Below are 20,448 nucleotides of genomic sequence, written 5' to 3'. Positions count from 1 at the left end.
TGTTGAAGTCCCATTTAACATGTGTTATTGTGTATTTCCAGCCCGCAGTGTGTGAGGGCGTTATGGAGACAGTGGTTGATGTTGCAGGGAGGACGGTATCTTTCCCCTGCAGGTATGATACTGGGACCCTGGTGTGCTGGGGGAGAGGGGCAGAGCCATCTCTGTTCGGCTGTGAGAACGCAGTCATCGATACTAGTAGAGTAGGGGTGACCTACAGCACGTCCTACAGACACAGGTTACCAGGTTACCAGGGGAGCTGCAGAGAGATGTCTCTCTCACTATCTACAACGCCAGAGAGGGAGACTGCATTCTACTACTGCCGCGTGGAGCTACCAGAACTGTTCAATGACCTGACGCACACTGTTCATTTAATTGTTCGACAAGGTGAGAATATACAACTGTAATCGTGAATATAAAAGGTGTGGCTTCTGATTCGTTGATGCATGTGAAATCATGAATGATTATTTCGTTACATTAAGAGCCGTTGCTACTATGCAAAATACGTACTTTTTCCAGAAACAACAAGCCTATAAAGACCCATAGTTATAATTTTGAAAACATCTGTAACGTCACCTTATTTGATGTGCTTTTAAACAGAAATATGTTGTTGTTGTCCCAACTGCGCCAGCAGATAACTGCCCCAGCACACCCACTGTCTCACACCAGAGAGGAGCAGGCAAGGTATGTGACCTTAACACCACCACTATCATTATCATTATGAAGATGATAAACCTGTGTTACACATTCAGATCATAAATAACAACAATACAGTCTGAGATATAGTGGATCTTTCTGTCTTTGCAAAATTTACTTTAATTTTTTTGGAAGATTTAGCAGACGCTCTTATCCAGAACGACATACAGGAGCAATTAGGGTTAAGTGCTTTGCTCAAGGACACATTGACAGATTTTTCATCTAGTCAGCTCGGGGGTTCAAACCAGCGACCTTTCAGTTACTGTACCAACGCTCTTAACCGCTAAGCTACCTGCCACCCTTTATGACTGCACTACAGGCCTCTGTAATAGGTCTTGTCAAGAGAATCAAGGTACAGTAGTGGGATATGAAGTGGATCATATCCAAAATGTGCCAAAGCTAAGGATACATACAAACAGAATATTGTACATAAACATTTATTTTTATGTTGCAAAATGCAAATCTTATGCAAATACATTTTCTATTTCAACTTTCTCTTCAACCACAATGCCTGAAACAAAAAACAATGACTATAACCCACAGCAGAACATAGCATCTCCATCCCTGGAAAGGTACATACGGCACACAGTGAGAGTGGGAGCAATCGTCTCCATCCCTGGAAAGGTACATAGGGCACACTGTGAGAGTGGGAGCAATCGTCTCCATCCCTGGAATGGTACATAGGGCACACAGTGAGAGTGGGAGCAATCGTCTCCATCCCTGGAATGGTACATAGGGCACACAGTGAGAGTGGGAGCAATCGTCTCCATCCCTGGAATGGTACATAGGGCACACAGTGAGAGTGGGAGCAATCGTCTCCATCCCTGGAATGGTACATAGGGCACACAGTGAGAGTGGGAGCAATCGTCTCCATCCCTGGAATGGTACATAGGGCACACAGTGAGAGTGGGAGCAATCGTCTCCATCCCTGGAATGGTACATAGGGCACACAGTGAGAGTGGGAGCAATCGTCTCCATCCCTGGAATGGTACATAGGGCACACAGTGAGAGTGGGAGCAATCGTCTCCATCCCTGGAATGGTACATAGGGCACACAGTGAGAGTGGGAGCAATCGTCTCCATCCCTGGAATGGTACATAGGGCACACAGTGAGAGTGGGAGCAATCGTCTCCATCCCTGGAATGGTACATAGGGCACACAGTGAGAGTGGGAGCAATCGTCTCCATCCCTGCTTTGATCCTAGCACTGCTTCTCAGTGAATGGTGAAGCATTTTTAAACAGTCAGAAGAATTACTATTTTTTTCCTTCAATCATTATATGAATATGTTACTTGTCTTCTTCAATTCGGGCATTAGCTCAATGCATGAGTTGAAACTGTCTACTCTGAGTTCTACTTTAACAACTCTTTGTTCAGGGGCTAATATTGGCAGCAATAAATTTAGCTATTTCAACAGTTTGTCTCTCAGAGTGGAAGTGAAAGAGGTGACTCATTATTTCTGCTTACTGTGCATTGTTTGTTATTAAATGTAAATAAATATTACCTAAGAGAAGGTTTGTCCCTGAGACTTGATTCTAAACAAAGTGGTAGACTGCGTCCTTCCACAAAATTGACGAGAGAAAACAGTTAATTATATGCACAATATTATTATAGAAGTGAAACTAGCTGTAGGGTCAAAACAGGGGAGAAGTTTAGCCTCGCGCTTTAACCTCTTGGTTGTGTCAGAAACCACACCTCCTCTGCCTTTCTGATTGCATGGGAAACAACTGCATGGGAAACAACTGCATGGGAAACAACTGACAGCAGATGGGAAAGAAGTGATCTGACACACATCTGACGCCCCGTTTATACCTGGAGCTACAGTAATATGCGTCCTGATCTTATCCACATTCTCATTTTTTTTTATTAGGTCTTTTTTTACTTTTTGCATTAATTCGAGCATGGAATTAAATGAAGTATATTTTTGCATCTCAGCCTCATTTTAACTTTACATCACCCCATCATGGAGACTCGCTGCATTTAAGGCTGGTTTCTCCAAAGTCTACTTTCATGTAAGCGATGCACGATGGCCCCGTCTCCTTTAAGCTGGTTATCAAGTTAATAATAAGTTCATTAATCATTTACAATTGAAAGTCTCTTTGCATTCCCAGCCAGTGAATGCAGTTTCCTTAGTCTTATGTTTTGTGGGTCATGTAAAAAATTCATGGTGTATCAGCCATATGCTGAGGGAGAGGAGCCATACCGACCTCTGTTGATTGTAACAATGAAGTCATCTAAAATGATGTAAATAAGTAGCTCCTCAAATCAAATCAAATTTTATTGGTCACATACACATGGTTAGCAGATGTCAATGCGAGTGTAGTGAAATACCTGCGCTTCTAGTCCGACAGTGCAGTAATATCTAACAAGTAATCTAACAAATTCACAACGTCTACCTTATACACACAATTTAAAGGTATGGAATAAGAATATGTACACATGAATATATGGACGCACGATGGCTGTGCGGCATAGGCAAGATGCAATAGATGGTATGAAATACAGTATATACATATGAGATGAGTAATGTAGGATATGTAAACATTATTAAAGTTTGTTTATGTGTAACTCTGTGTTGTTGTTTTTGTCGCACTGCTTTGCTTTATCTTGGCCAGGTCACAGTTGTAAATGAGAACTTGTTCTCAACTGGCCTACCTGGTTAAATAAAGGTGAAATAAAAATAAATAAATAAAAGTGGCATTGTTTAAAGTGACTAGTGATACCATTATTAAATCAATTTATTAAAGTGGTCAGTGAAATGAGGCTGTATGTTGGCATCAGCCTCTCTATGTTAGTGATTGCTGTTTAGCAGTCTGATGGCCTTGAGATAGAAGCTGTTTTTCAGTCTCTCGGTCCCAGCTTTGATGCATCTGTACTGACCTTGCCTTCTGGATGATACCGGGGTGAACAGGCAGTAGCTCGGGTGGTTGTTGTCCTTGATGTTCTTTTTGGCCTTCCTGTGACATCGGGTGCTGTAGGTGTCATGGAGGGCAGGTAGTTTGCCCCCGATGATGCATTGTGCAGACCACACTACCCTCTGGAGAGCCTTGCGGTTGAGGGCGGTGCAGTTGCCGTACCAGGCGGTGATACAGCCCAACAGGATGCTCTCGATTGTGCATCTGTAGAAGTTTGTGAGGATTTTAGGTGACAAGCCAAATTTCTTCAGCCTCCTGAGGTTGAAGAGGCACTGTTGCGCCTTCTTCACCACACTGTCTGTGTGGGTGGACCATTTCAGTTTGTCTGTGATGTGTACACGGAGGAACTTAACTTTCTACCTTCTCCACTACTGTCCCGTCGATGTGGATAGGGGGGTGCTCCTGCTGTTTCCTGAAGTCCACGATCATCTCCTTTGTTTTGTTGATGTTGAGTGAGATATTATTTTCCTGACACCGCACTCCGAGGGCCCTCACCTCCTCCCTGTAGGCTGTCTTGTCGTTGTTGGTAATCAAGCCATCCACTGTAGTGTAGTTTGCAAACTCGATGATTTAGTTGGAGGCGTACATGGCTACGCAGTCATGGGTGAACAGGGAGTACAGGAGAGGGCTGAGAACGCACCCTGTGGGGCCCCAGTGTTGAGGATCAGCGGGGTGGAGATGTTGTTTCCTACCTTCCACCTGGGGGCGACCCGTCAGAATGTCCAGGAACTAGTTGCACAGGTCGGGTCGAGACCCAGGGTCTCAAGCTTAATGATGAGTTTGGAGGGTACTATGGTGTTAAATGCTGAGCTGTAGTCAATGGACAGCATTCTTACATAGGTATTCCTCTTGTCCAGATGGGATAGGACAGTGTGCAGTGTGATGGCGATTGCATCGTTTGTGGACCTATTGGGGTGGTAAGCAAATTGGAGTGAGTCTAGGCTATCAGGTAGGGTGCAGGTGATATGATCCTTAACTAGCCTCTCAAAGCACTTTGATGACAGAAGTGAGTGCTACGGGGCGGTAGTCATTTAGTTCAGTTACCTTAGCTTTCTTGGGAACAGGAACAATGGTGGCCATCTTGAAGCATGTGGGGACAGACTGGGATAGGGATTGGTTGAATATGTCCGTAAACACACCAGTCAGCTGGTCAGCGCATGCTCTGAGGACGCGGCTGGGGATGCCGTCTGGGCTGGCAGCCTTGCGAGGGTTAACATGTTTAAATGTTTTACTCACGTTGGCCACGTTGAAGGAGAGCCCACAGTATTTGTGTCAGCGTATACACTCACCGAGTCAGCGTATACACTCACAGAGTCAGCGTATACACTCACCGAGTCAGCGTATACACTCACCGAGTCAGCGTATACACTCACCGAGTCAGCGTATACACTCACCGAGTCAGCGTATACGTCGGTGTTATTGTCTGAGGCTACCTGGAACATATCCCAGTCCACGTGATCATAGTATTCTTGAAGCGGGGTATCCGATTGGTCATACCAGCGTTGGATAGACCTAGGCACGGGCGCGACCTGTTTTAGTTTCTGCCTATAGGTGGGGAGTAACAAGATGGAGTCATGGTCAGATTTGCCGAAGGGAGGGTGGGGAAGGGCCTTGTATGCATCGCAGAAGTTAGAGTAGCAGTGGTCCAATGTTTTGCTCGAGCGGGTGCAACAATCAATGTGCCGGTAGAATTTGGGCTTGTTCTCAGCTACAATAAATGCAGCCTCAGGTTATACTGTATGGTTTCCAGTTTACATAGAGTCCAGTCGAGGTATCTGCTTGGGGGGGGGGGGGGGGGGGGGGGTATACACGGCTGTGACTATAATCAAAGTAAATTCTCTTGGAAGATAATGCGGTCGGCATTTGATTGTAAGGAATTCTAGGTCAGGTGAACAAAAAGTATTGAGTTCCTGTATGTTGTTATGATTACACCATAAGTCATTAATCATGAGGCATACAGCTCTGCCCTTCTTCTTACCAGAGAGATGTTTGTTTCTGTCGGCGCGACGCATGAAGAAACCCGGTGGCTGTACCGACTCTGACAACATATCCCGAGTGAGCCATGTTTCCGTGAAACAGAGAATGTTACAATCTCTGATGTCTCTCTGGAAGGCAACTCGTGCCTTAATTTCATCCACCTTGTTGTCTAGAGACTGGACATTGGCGAGTAGTAGGCTCGGAAGCGGTGGATGGTGTGCTCGCCTTCTAAGTCTGACCAGGAGGCCGCTCCGTCTGCCTTTCCTGCGGCAACGACGTTGTTTTGGATTGGCCGCTGGGATTAGAACCCATGTCCAGGGTGGAGGTCTGAACAAGGGATCCGCTTCTAGAAAGTTGTTTTCCTGGTCGTAATGTTGGTAAGTTGACGTCGCTCTTATATCCAATAGTTCCTCCCAGCTGTATGTAATAACGCTTAAGATTTTCAATACAATATAAGAAATAATACATAAAAAACGAATAACTGCATAGTTTCCTAAGGACGTGAAGCGAGGCAACCATCTCTGTCGGCGCCATCTCAGTTAGGTATCAGTTATTGGGTGAGCTGAAGACGGGGGATGTCTCTCTAACCATCTCCAATATCACAAAGAACGACTCTGGACGATATGGCTGTCTTGTGCATGTACCCAGATCGTTCAATGATGAGAAATATCATGTCATCTTGACCATTGAGAGAGGTAAGGTAAAACTACGGCCTAGAGACTAACATCAGACAAAGAAGTCTTACTTTGTTCATATTGGCAGTATTATTGTTACATGTGAAATACTTGTAATTTCTCACATGACCACACATTCTACGGTGTATTCAAACAGATCCACACCACGTTAAAGCAATTCAGAATCGGGAAAGCATGCTTCTATACAGCGATTCCATCTGGTACTGTATTGAGATGTAAGAATTTGTGATGTGCAGGGCAGAAAACCATCACTTTAAACCCACAACATGCTGGAAGTCTACGTGGGAAACACAGTCAGAGTAGGAGCAATCATTTTAATCCCTGTTCTGTTCTCAGTGAGTGGTAATATAAATATTTGTATTCATATACACTGAGTTTGCACAACATTAGCTCTTTCAATGACAGACTGAACAAGTGAATCCAGGTGTGGAACACTTTCAACACCTTGTAGAGTCCATGCCCCAAAAAATGTAGGCTGTTCTGAGGGCAAAAGGGGGTGCAACTCAATATTAAGAAGTTGTTCTTAATGTTTTGTACACTCAGTGTATCTATTTTCTTATTCAATCAGTGTGGGACAGCTGAGTAGGATTCTGTAACTGTTAATATCTTGCAGACCTGGGTACAAATACTATTTGAAATAAAATCTCCAAGAAGCGTTTCAAGGTCCTAGCACAAGACCAGAAGAGAGCCCCCCTTGATACACAATGTTCGGTCCCAGACCTTTGGTGCTAGGACCCCTAATCATTTCAAATACTCAACTCAAACTTTATTTGTCACGTTTCATAAACAACATGTGAAGACTAACAGTGAAATGCATACTTACGGCCCTTCCCAACAATGCATGGAGAAAAGAAATAGAGAAATAATAGAAAAGTAAAACACGTAATAATAAAAGTAATAATAAATACACAATGAGTAATGATAACCTGACTATATACACTGGGTACCAGTCCACGATCAGCTCCTTTGTCTTGCTGATGTTGAAGGACAAGTTGTTATCCTGGCACCACATTGCCAGGTCTCTGACCTCACTATTGGCTGTCTCATCACCATCGCCATGATCAGGCTTACCACCGGCGTGTCGTTGGCAAACTTAATGATGCTGTTGGAGTCGTGCACGGCCACGCAGTCGTGGGTGAACAGGGAGTACAGGAGGGGACTAAGCACACTCCCCTGAGGGGCCCCCGTGTTGTGGGTTAGCGTGGTGGATATGTCGTTGCATACTCTCACCACCTGGGGTTGGCCTGTCAGGAAGAACAATAACCTAAGACACAAGCCCAAATAGATACTGGAGTTGCTTACCAAGACGACCTTGAATGTTTCTGAGTGGCCTAGTTACGGTTTGAATTAAATTTACTTGAAAATCTATGGCAAGGCTTGAAAATGGCTGTTTAGCAATGATCAACAACCAACTTGACAGTGCTTAAAGAATTTTTAAAAGAATAATGTGCAAATATTGTACAATCCAGGTGTGCAAAGCTCTTAGAGACTTGCACAGATTGTCTCACAGCTGTAATCACTGCCAAAGGTTATTTAGTGGTGTAAATACTTACAATACCAGTCCAAATTTTGGACACACCAACTTATTAGAATAATAGTGAAGACATCAAAACTATGAAATAACACTTTTAAAAAATATATATTTCACCTTTATTTAACCAGGTAGCCTAGTTGAGAACAAGTTCTCATTTACAACTGCGACCTGGCCAAGATAAAGCAAAGCAGTTCGGCACATACAACAACACAGAGTTACACATGGAATAAACAAACATACTGTCAATAATACAGTAGAAAAAGTCTATATACAGTGTGTGCAAATGAGGTAAGATAAGGGAGGTAAGGCAATAAATAGTCCATGGTGGCGAAGTAATTACAATACAGCAATTAAACATTGGAATGGAATCATGTAGTAACTAAAAAAGTGTTAAAGAGTGTGCAAAGTTGTCATCAAGGCAAAGGGTGGCTACTTTGAAGAATTTGAAATATAAAATATATTTTGATTTGTTTAGCACTTTTTTGGTTACTACAGGATTCCATTTGTGTTATTTCATAGTTTTGATGTCTTCCCTATTATTCTACAATGTAGAAAATAGTACAAATAAAGAAAAACCCTGGAATGAGTAGGTGTGTCCACACTTTTGACTGGTGCTGTATTCAAATGAGATATTTCTGTATTTCATTTTCATTCAATTTGGAAAAATTCCAAGAAACATGTATTCACTTTGTCATTATAGGGTATTGTGTGTGTGTTTTATTTTTTAAATTTTTTAATTTCACCTTTATTTAACCAGGTAGGCCAGTTGAGAACAAGTTCTCATTTACAACTGCGACCTGGCCAAGATAAAGTAAAGCAGTGCAACACAAACAACAACACAGAGTTACACATGGAATAAACAAACATACAGTCAATAACACAATAGAGAAAAAGTCTATATACAGTGTGTGCAAATGAGGTAAGATTAAGGAGGTAAGGCAATAAATAGGCCGTAGTGGCGAAGTAATTACAATTTAGCAATTAAACACTGGTGTGTGTGTGTGTGTGTGTGTGTGTGTGTGTGTGTGTGTGTGTGTGTGTGTGTGTGTGTGTGTGTGTGTGATATATATATGTGTTTAAAAAAATATATTTAATACATTTTGAATTCCGGCTGTAACACAACAAAATATGGAATAAGTCAAGGGGTATTTTCTGAAGGCACTGACTGACCTGACTGATGTGGTAAACTCCTCCATGCCATCGGATGAATCCTGGAACATTTTCCAGTCTGTGCTAGAGAAATGGTCATGTAGTATAGCATCCGCTTTATTGGACCACTTTCATATTGAGCAAGTCACTGGTACTTCCTGTTTGAGTTTTTGCTTGTAAGCAGGAATCAGAAGGATAGAGTTATGGTCAGATTTGCCAAATGCACAGCAATGGAGAGCTTTGTATTTGTCTCTGTGTGTGGAGGAGAAGTGATCTACAGTTTTTTTACCTCTAGTTGCACAGGTGACATGTTGCTAGAAATGAGGTAAAACGAATTTCAGTTTCCCTGCATTAAAATCACCAGCCACTAGGAGCGCCGCCTCTGGATGAGCATTTTCTTGTTTGCATAATGGCCCTATACAGTTCGTTGAGTGCGAGTGACAGCATCGTGGTGTGGTGGTAAATAGACAGCTACAAAAAATATTGATGAAAACTCTCTTGGTAAAAAGTATGGTTTCCAGCTTATCAAGAGGTATTCTAACTCAGGCGAGCAGAACCTTAAGACTTCCTTAATATTGTATAATGTTAACAAAGAGACATACACCTCCCCCATTGAGCTTTTCCGACTCTGCCGTTCTGTCCTGCTGATGCATAGAAAAAACAGCTAGATGTATATTATCCATGTCCCAGCCACGACTCTGAGAAACATAGGATATAACAGTTTTTCAGGTCCCGTCGATAGGATTGTCTCGAATGGAGCTCATCCTGTTTGTTCTCCAGTGGTTGTACGTTCGCCAATAGATTGGAGAGTCGAGGCGGTTTATCTACTCACCGACTTAGTTTTGTCAGGGTGCCCGCACATCGGCCTCACTCACGCCGCCTTTTTATTTTCTGAGTCTCAGGGATTAGGGCCTGGTCCGGGGGGAGCAGTATGTCCTGCGTCTCCGACTCGTAGAAATCTTCATACAAATCAATGTTAGTGATCACTGTTCTGATGTCCAGAAGCTATTTTTGTTAATAAGAAACGATGGCGAAAACATTATGTACAAAAAGAGTGACGAGCAGTACAAAAAAACGAACAAAATAGCAGAATTGGTCAGGAGCCCGTAAAACGGCTGCGCCATTCTCATACCAATAATATCTGTGCTTGATTGAGCTTGCCTGTTGCAATGAAACCAATAGAAACATCCTGCTCACCTGAAACTCCAGGAAGGTTAAAGTAAAGTATTTGAAAGATTTCTAATAGTATTTGAACCCAGGTCTGCTATCTTGGGCCATTACTAATAATGACTGTTGAAACATTGTCTGCCCCCACCTCACTCTTTCTATGCACTGCCACTGTGCATCTCTAGGTCGGAGACTGTCAAGGAATAGCCGTACCAGAGGAGAACCTGCCAGTTCCCCCAGCGTCTGCAGCAGGAACACCCCAGTGAAAGAACCCATGTGAGAGGACTTAAGACACCATGCAGATCGACAGAACTATGAAGCTCTTACAGACATATAAGGTGATCCAAACATACAGTTGAAGTCGGAAGATTACATACACTTAGGTTGGAGTCATTAAAACTCGTTTTTCAACCACTCCACAAATTCTTGTTAGCAAACTATAGTTTTGGCAGGTCGGTTAGAACATCTACTTCGTGCATGACACAAGTCATTATTCCAACAATTGTTTACAGACAGATTATTTCATTTATCACAATTCCAGTGGTACAGAAGTTTACATACACTAAATTGACTGTGCCTTTAAACAGCTTGGAAAATTCCAGAAAATTCTGTCATGGCTTTAGAAGCTTCTGGTAGGCTAACTGACATAATTTGAGTCAATTGGAGGTGTACCTGTGGATGTATTTCATACAATCATACACTGGATTTCATTTATTTTCAATTAATGATGAATTATGTGAACTTGCCTAAAACGTGTGCAGGTCTGTGTGCATTATTTGGAAGGGTAAAACAGAAGAACACTGACCCTCTGCTTCTCTGAGCGCAAAGGAAACAGCTGTCATTATTTGTGAAGGAGAGGAAGTCATGTGACCAGGCGAGTTGATTTGAGTTTATTAAAGACCTGACACATGAGAATGAGAAAGTGACATAACCCGATCATGGAGACTCGCTGCATTTCAGGCTGGTTTCTCCTCTGTCTTCTTTCAGGTTAGTGATACTCGATATATCTCTTTTAGCCTGGTTAATAAGTAAATGAATAGGATTCAAAATTAAAATTCAGTTCTCACTACTTCTCTCTCATTTTCAGTCAGTGAATGCAGTCAAGTCATTGGTATTGAGGGTCAGAATATCACTCTGCCATTTAAATATGATGCCAAATCTCATGGTCTGCAACACATTTGCTGGGGGAAAGGAACCATACCGAGCTCTGGTGGCTGTGACAACGAGATCATCTCAACTGATGGATCTGAAGTGACACGTAGATCGTCAGTCAGGTATCAGTTATTGGGTGAGCTGAAGACGGGGGATGTCACTCTAACCATCTCCAATATCACAGAGAACGACTCTGGAATTTATGGATGTCGAGTGCAGTACGCTGGATGGTTCAATGATGAGAAATATCATGTCAGCTTGACCATTGAGAAAGGTAAAGAACGCACAACATGCCAGGATATAGCTTGATGCTTATCAGATGAGAATTGTGAGCCTACTAAGGAATATTATGATTTCACAGCATTTATACTCGTTCAAGCTGAGCAGTTAGTATTTTTCTACTGTCTGATTTCAGCACCTGTCCCGACAACATCCCAGACATCTGCCAATGTGACCATAACCGCACAGACCATGGACAACCACAACCACGGTATGGAACACAGCCTACAGAACAACATGATGTCAGTCCATAGAAGTCTTATTTTATATTGTTTTTTATTGCAGTATTATTCTTACACGTGAAAACAACATACTTTTACTTCCTCATTGTGTAGGTCCTGTGACCACAATATCTACTGAGTATTCATCCACGCTAGATTACAGCAAATCAGAATCGGTAAGCTTGACAACATACTGCAATTCCTGCAAAGATACGAAACACTGCTGTGAGATGCCGTTTTAACTGATATGAATCTGTGATGTCTACAGGAGACGAGAGGTCACGACCTGGCTGTGATCCTGGTGTCCATTCTGCTTGTTCTGACAGGCGTGGGGATTGTGTCTGTACTCGTCATGAGTAAGTACACACCATCTATACCTTTGCCTGTATAATAAGAAGTTATTCTCTCGATGAACATCTTACTGATGTAATTGCAGGAAAACGATGGGAAAGAATTGCTACGGTACTCCAAATGTAAGTAGACTATTATCATAACTACTATAACTCTTCCAACTGACTCAGTATTTGAATCACCACAATATGCCAAGAGAATGACTGAATAACTGTGCAATATCTACCCATGGCACATGTAGGCCTAATTAGCAAAACCATTAGGTCTATGGTAAATGTCTGTGAGGTCATACTGTAATTATGACTAGTGAGACCCAAGACCACAACAGATTGAGGAAGTGAAACAATAAGGAGGCTTTAGTGGCTGGAATAGTGGAGAACAATTGGAGGTTTACTCAGTAGCAGTGCAAATAACATGGTACAGCTATATGGACACTCAATCATTATGGTACTTTTTAATGGTAAGTTTACAAACATATATTATGATAAATAGAATTTAAATGTGTATCTCATTATGATAAATGGTGAAATAAGTAGAGCCAGTTATAATTGTAATGGTTTAGCAGATAATAAGACAAGATGATCAGTGTTACCTGGGTAAAATTGAAGGAATATAATCTAATAATCTATTGTTTACAGGAAAATCATTCAACAATTTTTGATTTTTTGGGGGAAAGGGACTGGGGGGGGGGGGGGGGGGGGGTATACTTCTCCCATGGGCAAAGACACTTAAAAGGGGTGATGTTATTAATGAACAATAATTTTCATCTGAATAAGCAAATTGTCCAAACAGATAACAGATTTGTAAAGTAGATTATGTTAAATATGTTATTGGACCATAAACAGATTAGCCTCATTAATCTGTATGGTCTAAATAATGATGATCCATGCTTCTGTTAAAAGTATGTATATATATTCAGCTAGCCTAAAAGCAATACAAGACTCTATTATTATGGTGGGAGATTATAATACGGTTTTAAATACCTCAATGGACCGTAAAGGAAAATCACACTACAAACACCCTCATGCACTTAAGGAAATCACTAATATCATAGATATATTGGAACTAGCGGAGGCTTAAATATCCTGATCGAGTGAGATATACAGTACCCTCTCTGGGCTAGGCGGGACGAATTCGTCCCACCTACGCAACAGCCAGTTGAATCCCGTGGCGCGATTTTCAAATACCTTAGAAATGCTATTACTTCAATTTCTCAAACATATGACTATTTTACAGCATTTTAAAGACAAGACTCTCGTTAATCTAACCACACTGTCCGATTTCAAAAAGGCTTTACAACGAAAGCAAAACATTAGATTATGTCAGCAGAGTACCCTGCCAAAAATAATCACACAGCCATTTTCAAAGCAAGCATATAATGTCACAAAAACCCAGAAGACAGCTAAATGCAGCACTAACCTTTGATGATCTTCATCAGATGACGCACCTAGGACATTATGTTATACAATACATGCATGTTTTGTTCAATCAAGTTCATATTTATATCAAAAACCAGCTTTTTACATTAGCATGTGACGTTCAGAACTAGCATACCCCCGCAAACTTCCCGGGGAATTTACTAACAATTTACTAAATTACTCACGATAAACGTTCACAAAAAGTATAACAATTATTTTAAGAATTATAGATACAGAACTCCTTTGTGCAATCGAGGTGTCCGATTTTAAAATAGCTTTTCGGTGAAAGCACATTTTGCAATATTCTCAGTAGATAGCCCAGCCATCACGGCTAGCCATTTAGACACCCACCAAGTTTAGCCCTGACCAAAGTCAGATTTACTATTACAAAAGTTTGATTACCTTTGTTGTCTTCGTCAGAATGCACTCCCAGGACTGCTACTTCAATAACAAATGTTGGTTTGGTCCAAAATAATCCATCGTTATATCCAAATAGCGATGTTTTGTTCGTGCGTTCCAGACACTATCCGAAATGGTAAATCAGGGTCACGAGCATGGCGCAATTCGTGACAAAAAAATTCTAAATATTCCATTACCGTACTTCGAAGCATGTCAACCGCTGTTTAAAATCCATTTTTATGCCATTCTTCTCGTAAAAAAGCGATAATATTCCGACCGGGAATCTCCGTTTAGGTAAACAGAGGAAAGAAAACAAAGCATTCGGTCGACTCGGGCACGCGCCTGAGTCTCACAGTACTGTAACCAGCCACTACCCAAACGCGCTACTTTTTTTCAGCCAGAGCCTGCAAAGCCACGATTCGGCTTTTTGCCGCCTTCTGAGAGCCCATGTGAGCCGTAGGAAGTGTCACGTAACAGCAGAGATCCTTTGTAATGGATAGAGATAATCAAGAAGGGGAAGAAATTGTCAGTCAGGCCACTTCCTGCATGGAATCTTCTCAGGTTTTGGCCTGCCATATGAGTTCTGTTATACTCACAGACACCATTCAAACAGTTTTAGAAACTTTAGGGTGTTTTCTATCCAAAGCCAATAATTATATGCATATTCTAGTTACTGGGCAGGAGTAGTAACCAGATTAAATCGGGTACGTTTTTTATCCAGCCGTGTCAATACTGCCCCCTAGCCCTAACAGGGTACCAGTCAAAAGTTTGGACACACCTACTCATTCCAGGGTTTTTCTTTATTTGTACTATTTTCTACATTGTAGAATAATAGTGAAGACATTAAAGCTATGAAATAGCACAAATGGAATCATTTAGTAACCAAAAAAGTGTTATATATTTTATATTTGAGATTCTACAAAGTAGCCACCCTTTGCCTTGATGACAGCTTTGCACACTCTTGGCATTCTCTCAACCAGCTTCATGGGGTAGTCACCTGGAATGCATTTCAATTGTATTTATTTTTCCTTTATTTAACTAGGCAAGTCAGTTAAGAACAAATTCTTATTTTCAATGATGGCTTAGGAACAGTGGGTTAACTGCCTTGTTCAGGGGCAGAAAGACAGATTTTTACCTTGTCAGCTCAGGGACTCAATCTTGCAACCTTTCGGTTACTAGTCCAATGTTCTAACCACTAGGCTACCTGCCGATTAAAAGGTGTGCCTTGTTAAAAGTTAATTTGTGGAATTTCTTTCCTTCTTAATGCGTTTGAGCCAATCAGTTGTGTTGTGACAAGGTAGGGGTGGTATACAGAAGATAGCCCTATTTGATAAAATACCAAATATTACGGCAAGAACCGCTCAAATAAGCAATGAGAAACAACAGGCAATCATTACATTAAGACATGAAGGTCAGTCAATGCGGTAAATTTCAAAAACGTTGAAAGTTTCTTCAAGTGCAGTCGCAAAAACCATCAAGCGCTATGATGAAACTGGCTCTCATAAGGACCGCCACATGAAAGGAAGACCCAGAGTTACCTCTGCTGCAGAGGATAAGTTCATTAGAGTTACCAGCCTCAGAAATCGGTAATAAACTGCAACTCAGATTGCACCTCACAGAGTTTAAGTAACAGACACATCTCACCATCAACTGTTCAGAAGAGACTGCGGGAATCAGGCCTTCATGGTTGAATTGCTGCAAAGAAACCACTACCGAAGGACACCAATAATAAGAAGAGACTTGCTTGGGCCAAGAAACATGAGCAATGGACATTAAACCGGTGGAAATCTGTCCTTTGGTCTGATGAGTCCAAATTTGCGATTTCTGTTTCCAACTGCCGTGTCTTTGTGAGATGGAGAGTAGGTGAATGGATGATCTCTGCATGTGTGGTTACCACCATGAAGCATGGAGAAGGAGGTGTGATGTGTGGGGGTGCTTTACTGGTGACACTGTCTGTGATTTATTTAGAATTCAAGGCACACTTAACCAGCATGGCTGCCACAGCATTCTGCAGCGATACGCCATCCCCTCTAGTTTACGCTTAGTGGGACTATCATTTGTTTTTCAACAGGACAATGACCCAACACACCTCCAGGCTGTTTAAGGGCTATTTGACCAAGAAGGAGAGTGATGGAGTGCTGCATCAGATGACCTGACCTCCGCAATCACCAAAACTCAACCCAATTGAGATGGCTTGGGATGAGTTGCACTGCAGAGTGGAGGAAAAGCAGCCAACAAGTGCTCAGCATATGTGGGAACTCCTTCAAGACTGTTGGAAAAGCATTCCAGGTGAAGCTGCTTGAGAGAATGCCAAGAGTGTGAAAAGCTGTCATTAAGGCAAAGGGTGGCTAGTTTGAAGAATCTTGTTTAACACTTTTTTGGATACTACATTGATTCCATATGTGTTATTTCATAGTTTTGATGTCTTCACTATTATTTTACAATGTAGAAAAAAGTAAAAATAAAGAAAAACCCTTGAATGAGTAGGTGTGGCCAAATTTTGGACTGGTACTGTACAGATTTTCTCGCTGTGTTGATAGATGACAGAATGCGGTCAGACCATCAAATAATTGGCATATAGAGTGGTTTCTGTAGCTCAGTAGTTTGGACATACAGTGCATTCAGAAAGTATTCCGACCCCTTGACTTTTTCAACATTTTGTTACGTTACAGCCTTATTCTAAAATGGATTAGATACAAAATGTGACTCACCAATCTACACACAATACCCCAATCTTTTGCTAATTTATTTAAAACAAAAAACAGAAATACCTTATTTACATAAGTATTCAGACCCTTTGATATGAGACTTGAAATTGAGCTCAGGCGAATCCTGTTTCCATTGATCATCCTTGAGATGTTTCTACAACTTGATTGGAGTCCAGCTAAATTCAATTGATTGGACATGATTTGGAAAGGCACACACCTGTCTATATAAGGTCCCACAGTTGACATTGCATATCAGACCAAAAACCAAGCCATGAGGTCGAAGGAATTGTCCATAGAGCGTCGAGACATGATTGTGTGTCGAGACACAGATCTGGGGAAGGGTACCTGCAGCATTGAAAGTCTCCAAGAACACAACGACCTCCATCATTCTTAAATGGAAGAAGTTTGGAACCACCAAGACTCTTCCTAGAGCTGGCCGCCAGAGCAATCGGGGGAGAAGGGCCTTGGTCAGGGATGTGACCAAGAACCCGATGGTCACTCTGACAGAGCCAAGCTTGTAGCGTCATACCCAAGAAGATTTGAGGTCGTAATCGCTGGCAAAGGTGCTTCAACAAAGTACTGAGCCAAGGGTCTGAATACTTATGCAAATGTGATATTTCCGTATTTTTATTTTTTTTCTATTTGCAAAAATGTCTAAAAACCTGTTTTTGCTTTGTCATTATGCGGTATTGTGTGTAGATTGATGAGGGGGGGGAAACTATTTAATCAATTTTAGAATAAGGCTGTAACATAACAAAATGATGAAAAAGTAAAGGGGTCTGAATACTTTCTGAATGCAATGTACATTACTCTTACAGCATTTCCACGTGGGCGAGGAAATTGGAAATTTAATCAAATCCTATTGGATGACAAGTTGTTTTTAACCAGGACAGAAGAATTTATAACTGACTTTTTCTGACATAACATACGTACAGCAGACCGCTTATTGTATCTAAAATAAATGGAGGAACTTATTCAAGAAAGATAAAGTGGAATATATTATAAAATAAAGCAAACTGGATATTGGAAAAAATGCACCAAATTATTTTTTAATCTTCAGCATAGAAACGCTACCAAAAATAATTGACTGAAAGTAATTTACTGAAACTAATTTACTGCAACTTACAAATAACGGAGTCACCCATGACTCACCAAACGATCATTTGAAAGAGGAAGCAAAGTACTTTAAGCACATGTTTTCGTTTCAGCCTCCTCCATTTCCACTAACGAAAGTTAATTGCAAGGATTTGTTTTCTATTAATAATGTAAAATTAACAGCTGTACAGAAAGACTTATGTGAAAGCCAAATTAGAGGATGAACTTGATGCAATTTGTCACGGTTTTCGTCGGTAATGGAGGACCAAAACGCAGCAGGTATGTGTGCGCTCATCTTGACGTTTATTAACTTCCCAAAATGAACACCAAAATAACAAAACAAGTGAACGAACGATATACAGACAGTCTGGCCAGGCACAAGGCTAAACACAGAACAATCTCCCACAAACACACAGACAAACACACCCAACTAATATAGGACTTCCAATCAAAGGCAACACCACACAGCTGCCTTCAATTGGAAGTCCACCCCAATTAACTCTACATAGAAAAACACTTACTAGACTACACATAGAAATACATAAACATAGACCATAAACCAAAAACCCGGAAATACTAAATCAAACACCCTTTTACCAAAACACCACCCCGGAACACATAAAACAAATACCCTCTGCCACGTCCTGACCAAACTACAATAACAATTAACCCTTATACTGGCCAGGACGTGACACAATTAAAGCCTTTAAGGCTGGGAAAACTTCAGGGCTGGATGGCGTACCAGTTGAAGTATACCAAACCTTTATTGATATACTCAGAGGACCATTATTAGCATGTTTTAACCACTCCTATATAAATAGTAGATTATCAGATACTCAACAAGAATGTCTGCTTTCATTATTCCTGAAATACAAAGATCCAGTCCATATCACTATTTTAAAACAAGCCATTGAAATTTGGTTGCAGTTTCATTTTAATCCACCAGAAAAGACAGAACAAATATTACAACACATATTATAGTTAAACTCAAATATACTAACTGATTAAAAAAACATTATTTTTAAAACTGTATAATCTTTGTAAATTATGTCATAAATAGGAATGGTGGAGTTATGTCATATGTGCAGCTAAAAAAATATATGGAAATGTCTGCTCTATCCAAAATTACAACCAGCTAATTGCATCATTACCGCAAAAATAGAAGAAGCAAGTGGAAGGGGGAGAGTATAGCAGTTTCATTTAGGAACCAAAAATCTGACAGCTGTATCATATAGAGTGAAAACCAGATGGGAAGAGATGTTCGATATACTGATTCCATGGCACATGGTTTATGAACTGATACCCAAAATGACGCCGGATTCTAGTTTTTGGTCGCAGGTTCAGGAATGGCTGAAGAATTGCAACATTTACCTGGAGTTAACTCTGCGAATAGCACTGCTGGGTGATGTGAAAAGTCATAGTCAATCGATCAATAATATAATAATACTCGTACCTAAAATGTGTATCTTTAATTTACAATCTGTAGAAACGATGAGAATAGAAAGGTTCCAAACGTTTTGTGAAACATCACAGCTGAAGAATATATGGGATTCTCAATACTGTACAAAACAAGTAGGCCTGTCCTAAATAAATAAAATCAATACCAACTTTATTTGCTATGTCAGATTTTACACCAACACTCCAAAACTTTTCTCAGCATAAATTCAACTGGATCAGAAACTAAGCAGTATAATGCAGAAGGACAATACAGTATTAGCTCTGCATTAGCTTAGCTTAGCTCTGCATTTACTGGTCTTTCCTTTATCAGACCACAGCGCTCTGGCGGCTCAGTCCTGTACAGAAACTCAGTGTCCAGCTTGGGCCTGCACACTCGAGAGACGGCTGTAGAGAACGTCTATCAGATAGAGGACAACGAGAGAGACGACTATGAGGATATCCACTGACGAAGCACGGACACTTCACCACCACGCTCATGCTGTTAACACGTTGCAGTGCATAGTGCAGTAGCTCTGTGTTACAAGGCTGAGGTTGATTTATAGGCTAATGATTCAGCCAGACAAGACAAAAGTTACTACAGAATCAGTAGTGTTTTGCTGATAAGTGAAGCAAAACAGTTGATTTGTGTTATTGAAAGGTTTATTTGAAAAAAAGGGCCTTACTAATATGGCTCCCTATGTGTATTCAGCACTAACACTAGAAGCACAAGCATTTCGCTACACTCGCAATAACATCTGCTAACCATGTGCATGTGACCAATTACATTTCATTGGATTTGATAACACTGTATGTTTCAATTGATTATGATGACCAGATAATTTTTTTATGTAATAGCCTAAAAGCGACAAAAGAAAAAATGCCATCAGCTTTAATGCCTGATGCAATGAAAAGCAATGACTTAGCAGAAAGTGTGCTATGGCTTTCTATTCCCTTCATGTCCTCTAACCAGGACATTTAGCTACACCCATCTGCAACATCACCCAGGCATACAAAGGCAGTGAAAAGTCACACATAACCGAGACATTCTTCGGAAAATGGTCTCCTTTACCCAATTTTGCGGTGTATATAGTCTTGTTCAAACCCAACCTGTTGCATGATAATAAAAATTCTAACTTGAAATTCTAATGTGTCTAATTATTCATTCGCTACACAATTGTTGTTCCACTAATACATTGTTATAAACTACTAGAAGCCTTACAGCATCAATTTAAGGAATTTGGGCACTGGCTAGCCCGAGCAA

General features: G+C 41.0%; 1 protein-coding gene across 2 annotated transcripts; it reads left to right on the top strand.

Moving 5' to 3' along the window:
• The first annotated feature begins 308 nt into the window (after window positions 1–308).
• On the top strand, window positions 309–20,327 carry LOC106603908 (hepatitis A virus cellular receptor 1 homolog). 2 transcript variants are annotated; one of them, XM_014198132.3, is made up of 10 exons: window positions 309–384; window positions 598–681; window positions 10,313–10,465; window positions 10,889–11,114; window positions 11,215–11,553; window positions 11,695–11,769; window positions 11,894–11,955; window positions 12,048–12,135; window positions 12,216–12,252; window positions 19,519–20,327. In XM_014198132.3, the coding sequence occupies exons 4-10, from the start codon at window positions 11,066–11,068 to the stop codon at window positions 19,652–19,654; spliced, it is 786 nt and encodes a 261-aa protein (XP_014053607.1). In that variant the 5' UTR covers window positions 309–384; window positions 598–681; window positions 10,313–10,465; window positions 10,889–11,065; the 3' UTR covers window positions 19,655–20,327. The 2 variants fall into 2 exon arrangements, with proteins under 2 accessions (XP_014053607.1, XP_045573336.1); XM_045717380.2 differs by lacking the exons at window positions 309–384; window positions 598–681; window positions 10,313–10,465; window positions 19,519–20,327 and adding an exon at window positions 16,019–16,309 and having other exon boundaries at window positions 10,907–11,114.
• The last annotated feature ends 121 nt before the right edge of the window (window positions 20,328–20,448 follow it).

The sequence above is a fragment of the Salmo salar genome, chromosome 04 (genome assembly GCF_965601325.2).
Source record: "Salmo salar chromosome 04, fSalSal1, whole genome shotgun sequence".
Taxonomy (NCBI): Eukaryota; Metazoa; Chordata; class Actinopteri; order Salmoniformes; family Salmonidae; genus Salmo; species Salmo salar.
This window is presented reverse-complemented; position numbering and strand designations above follow the sequence as displayed.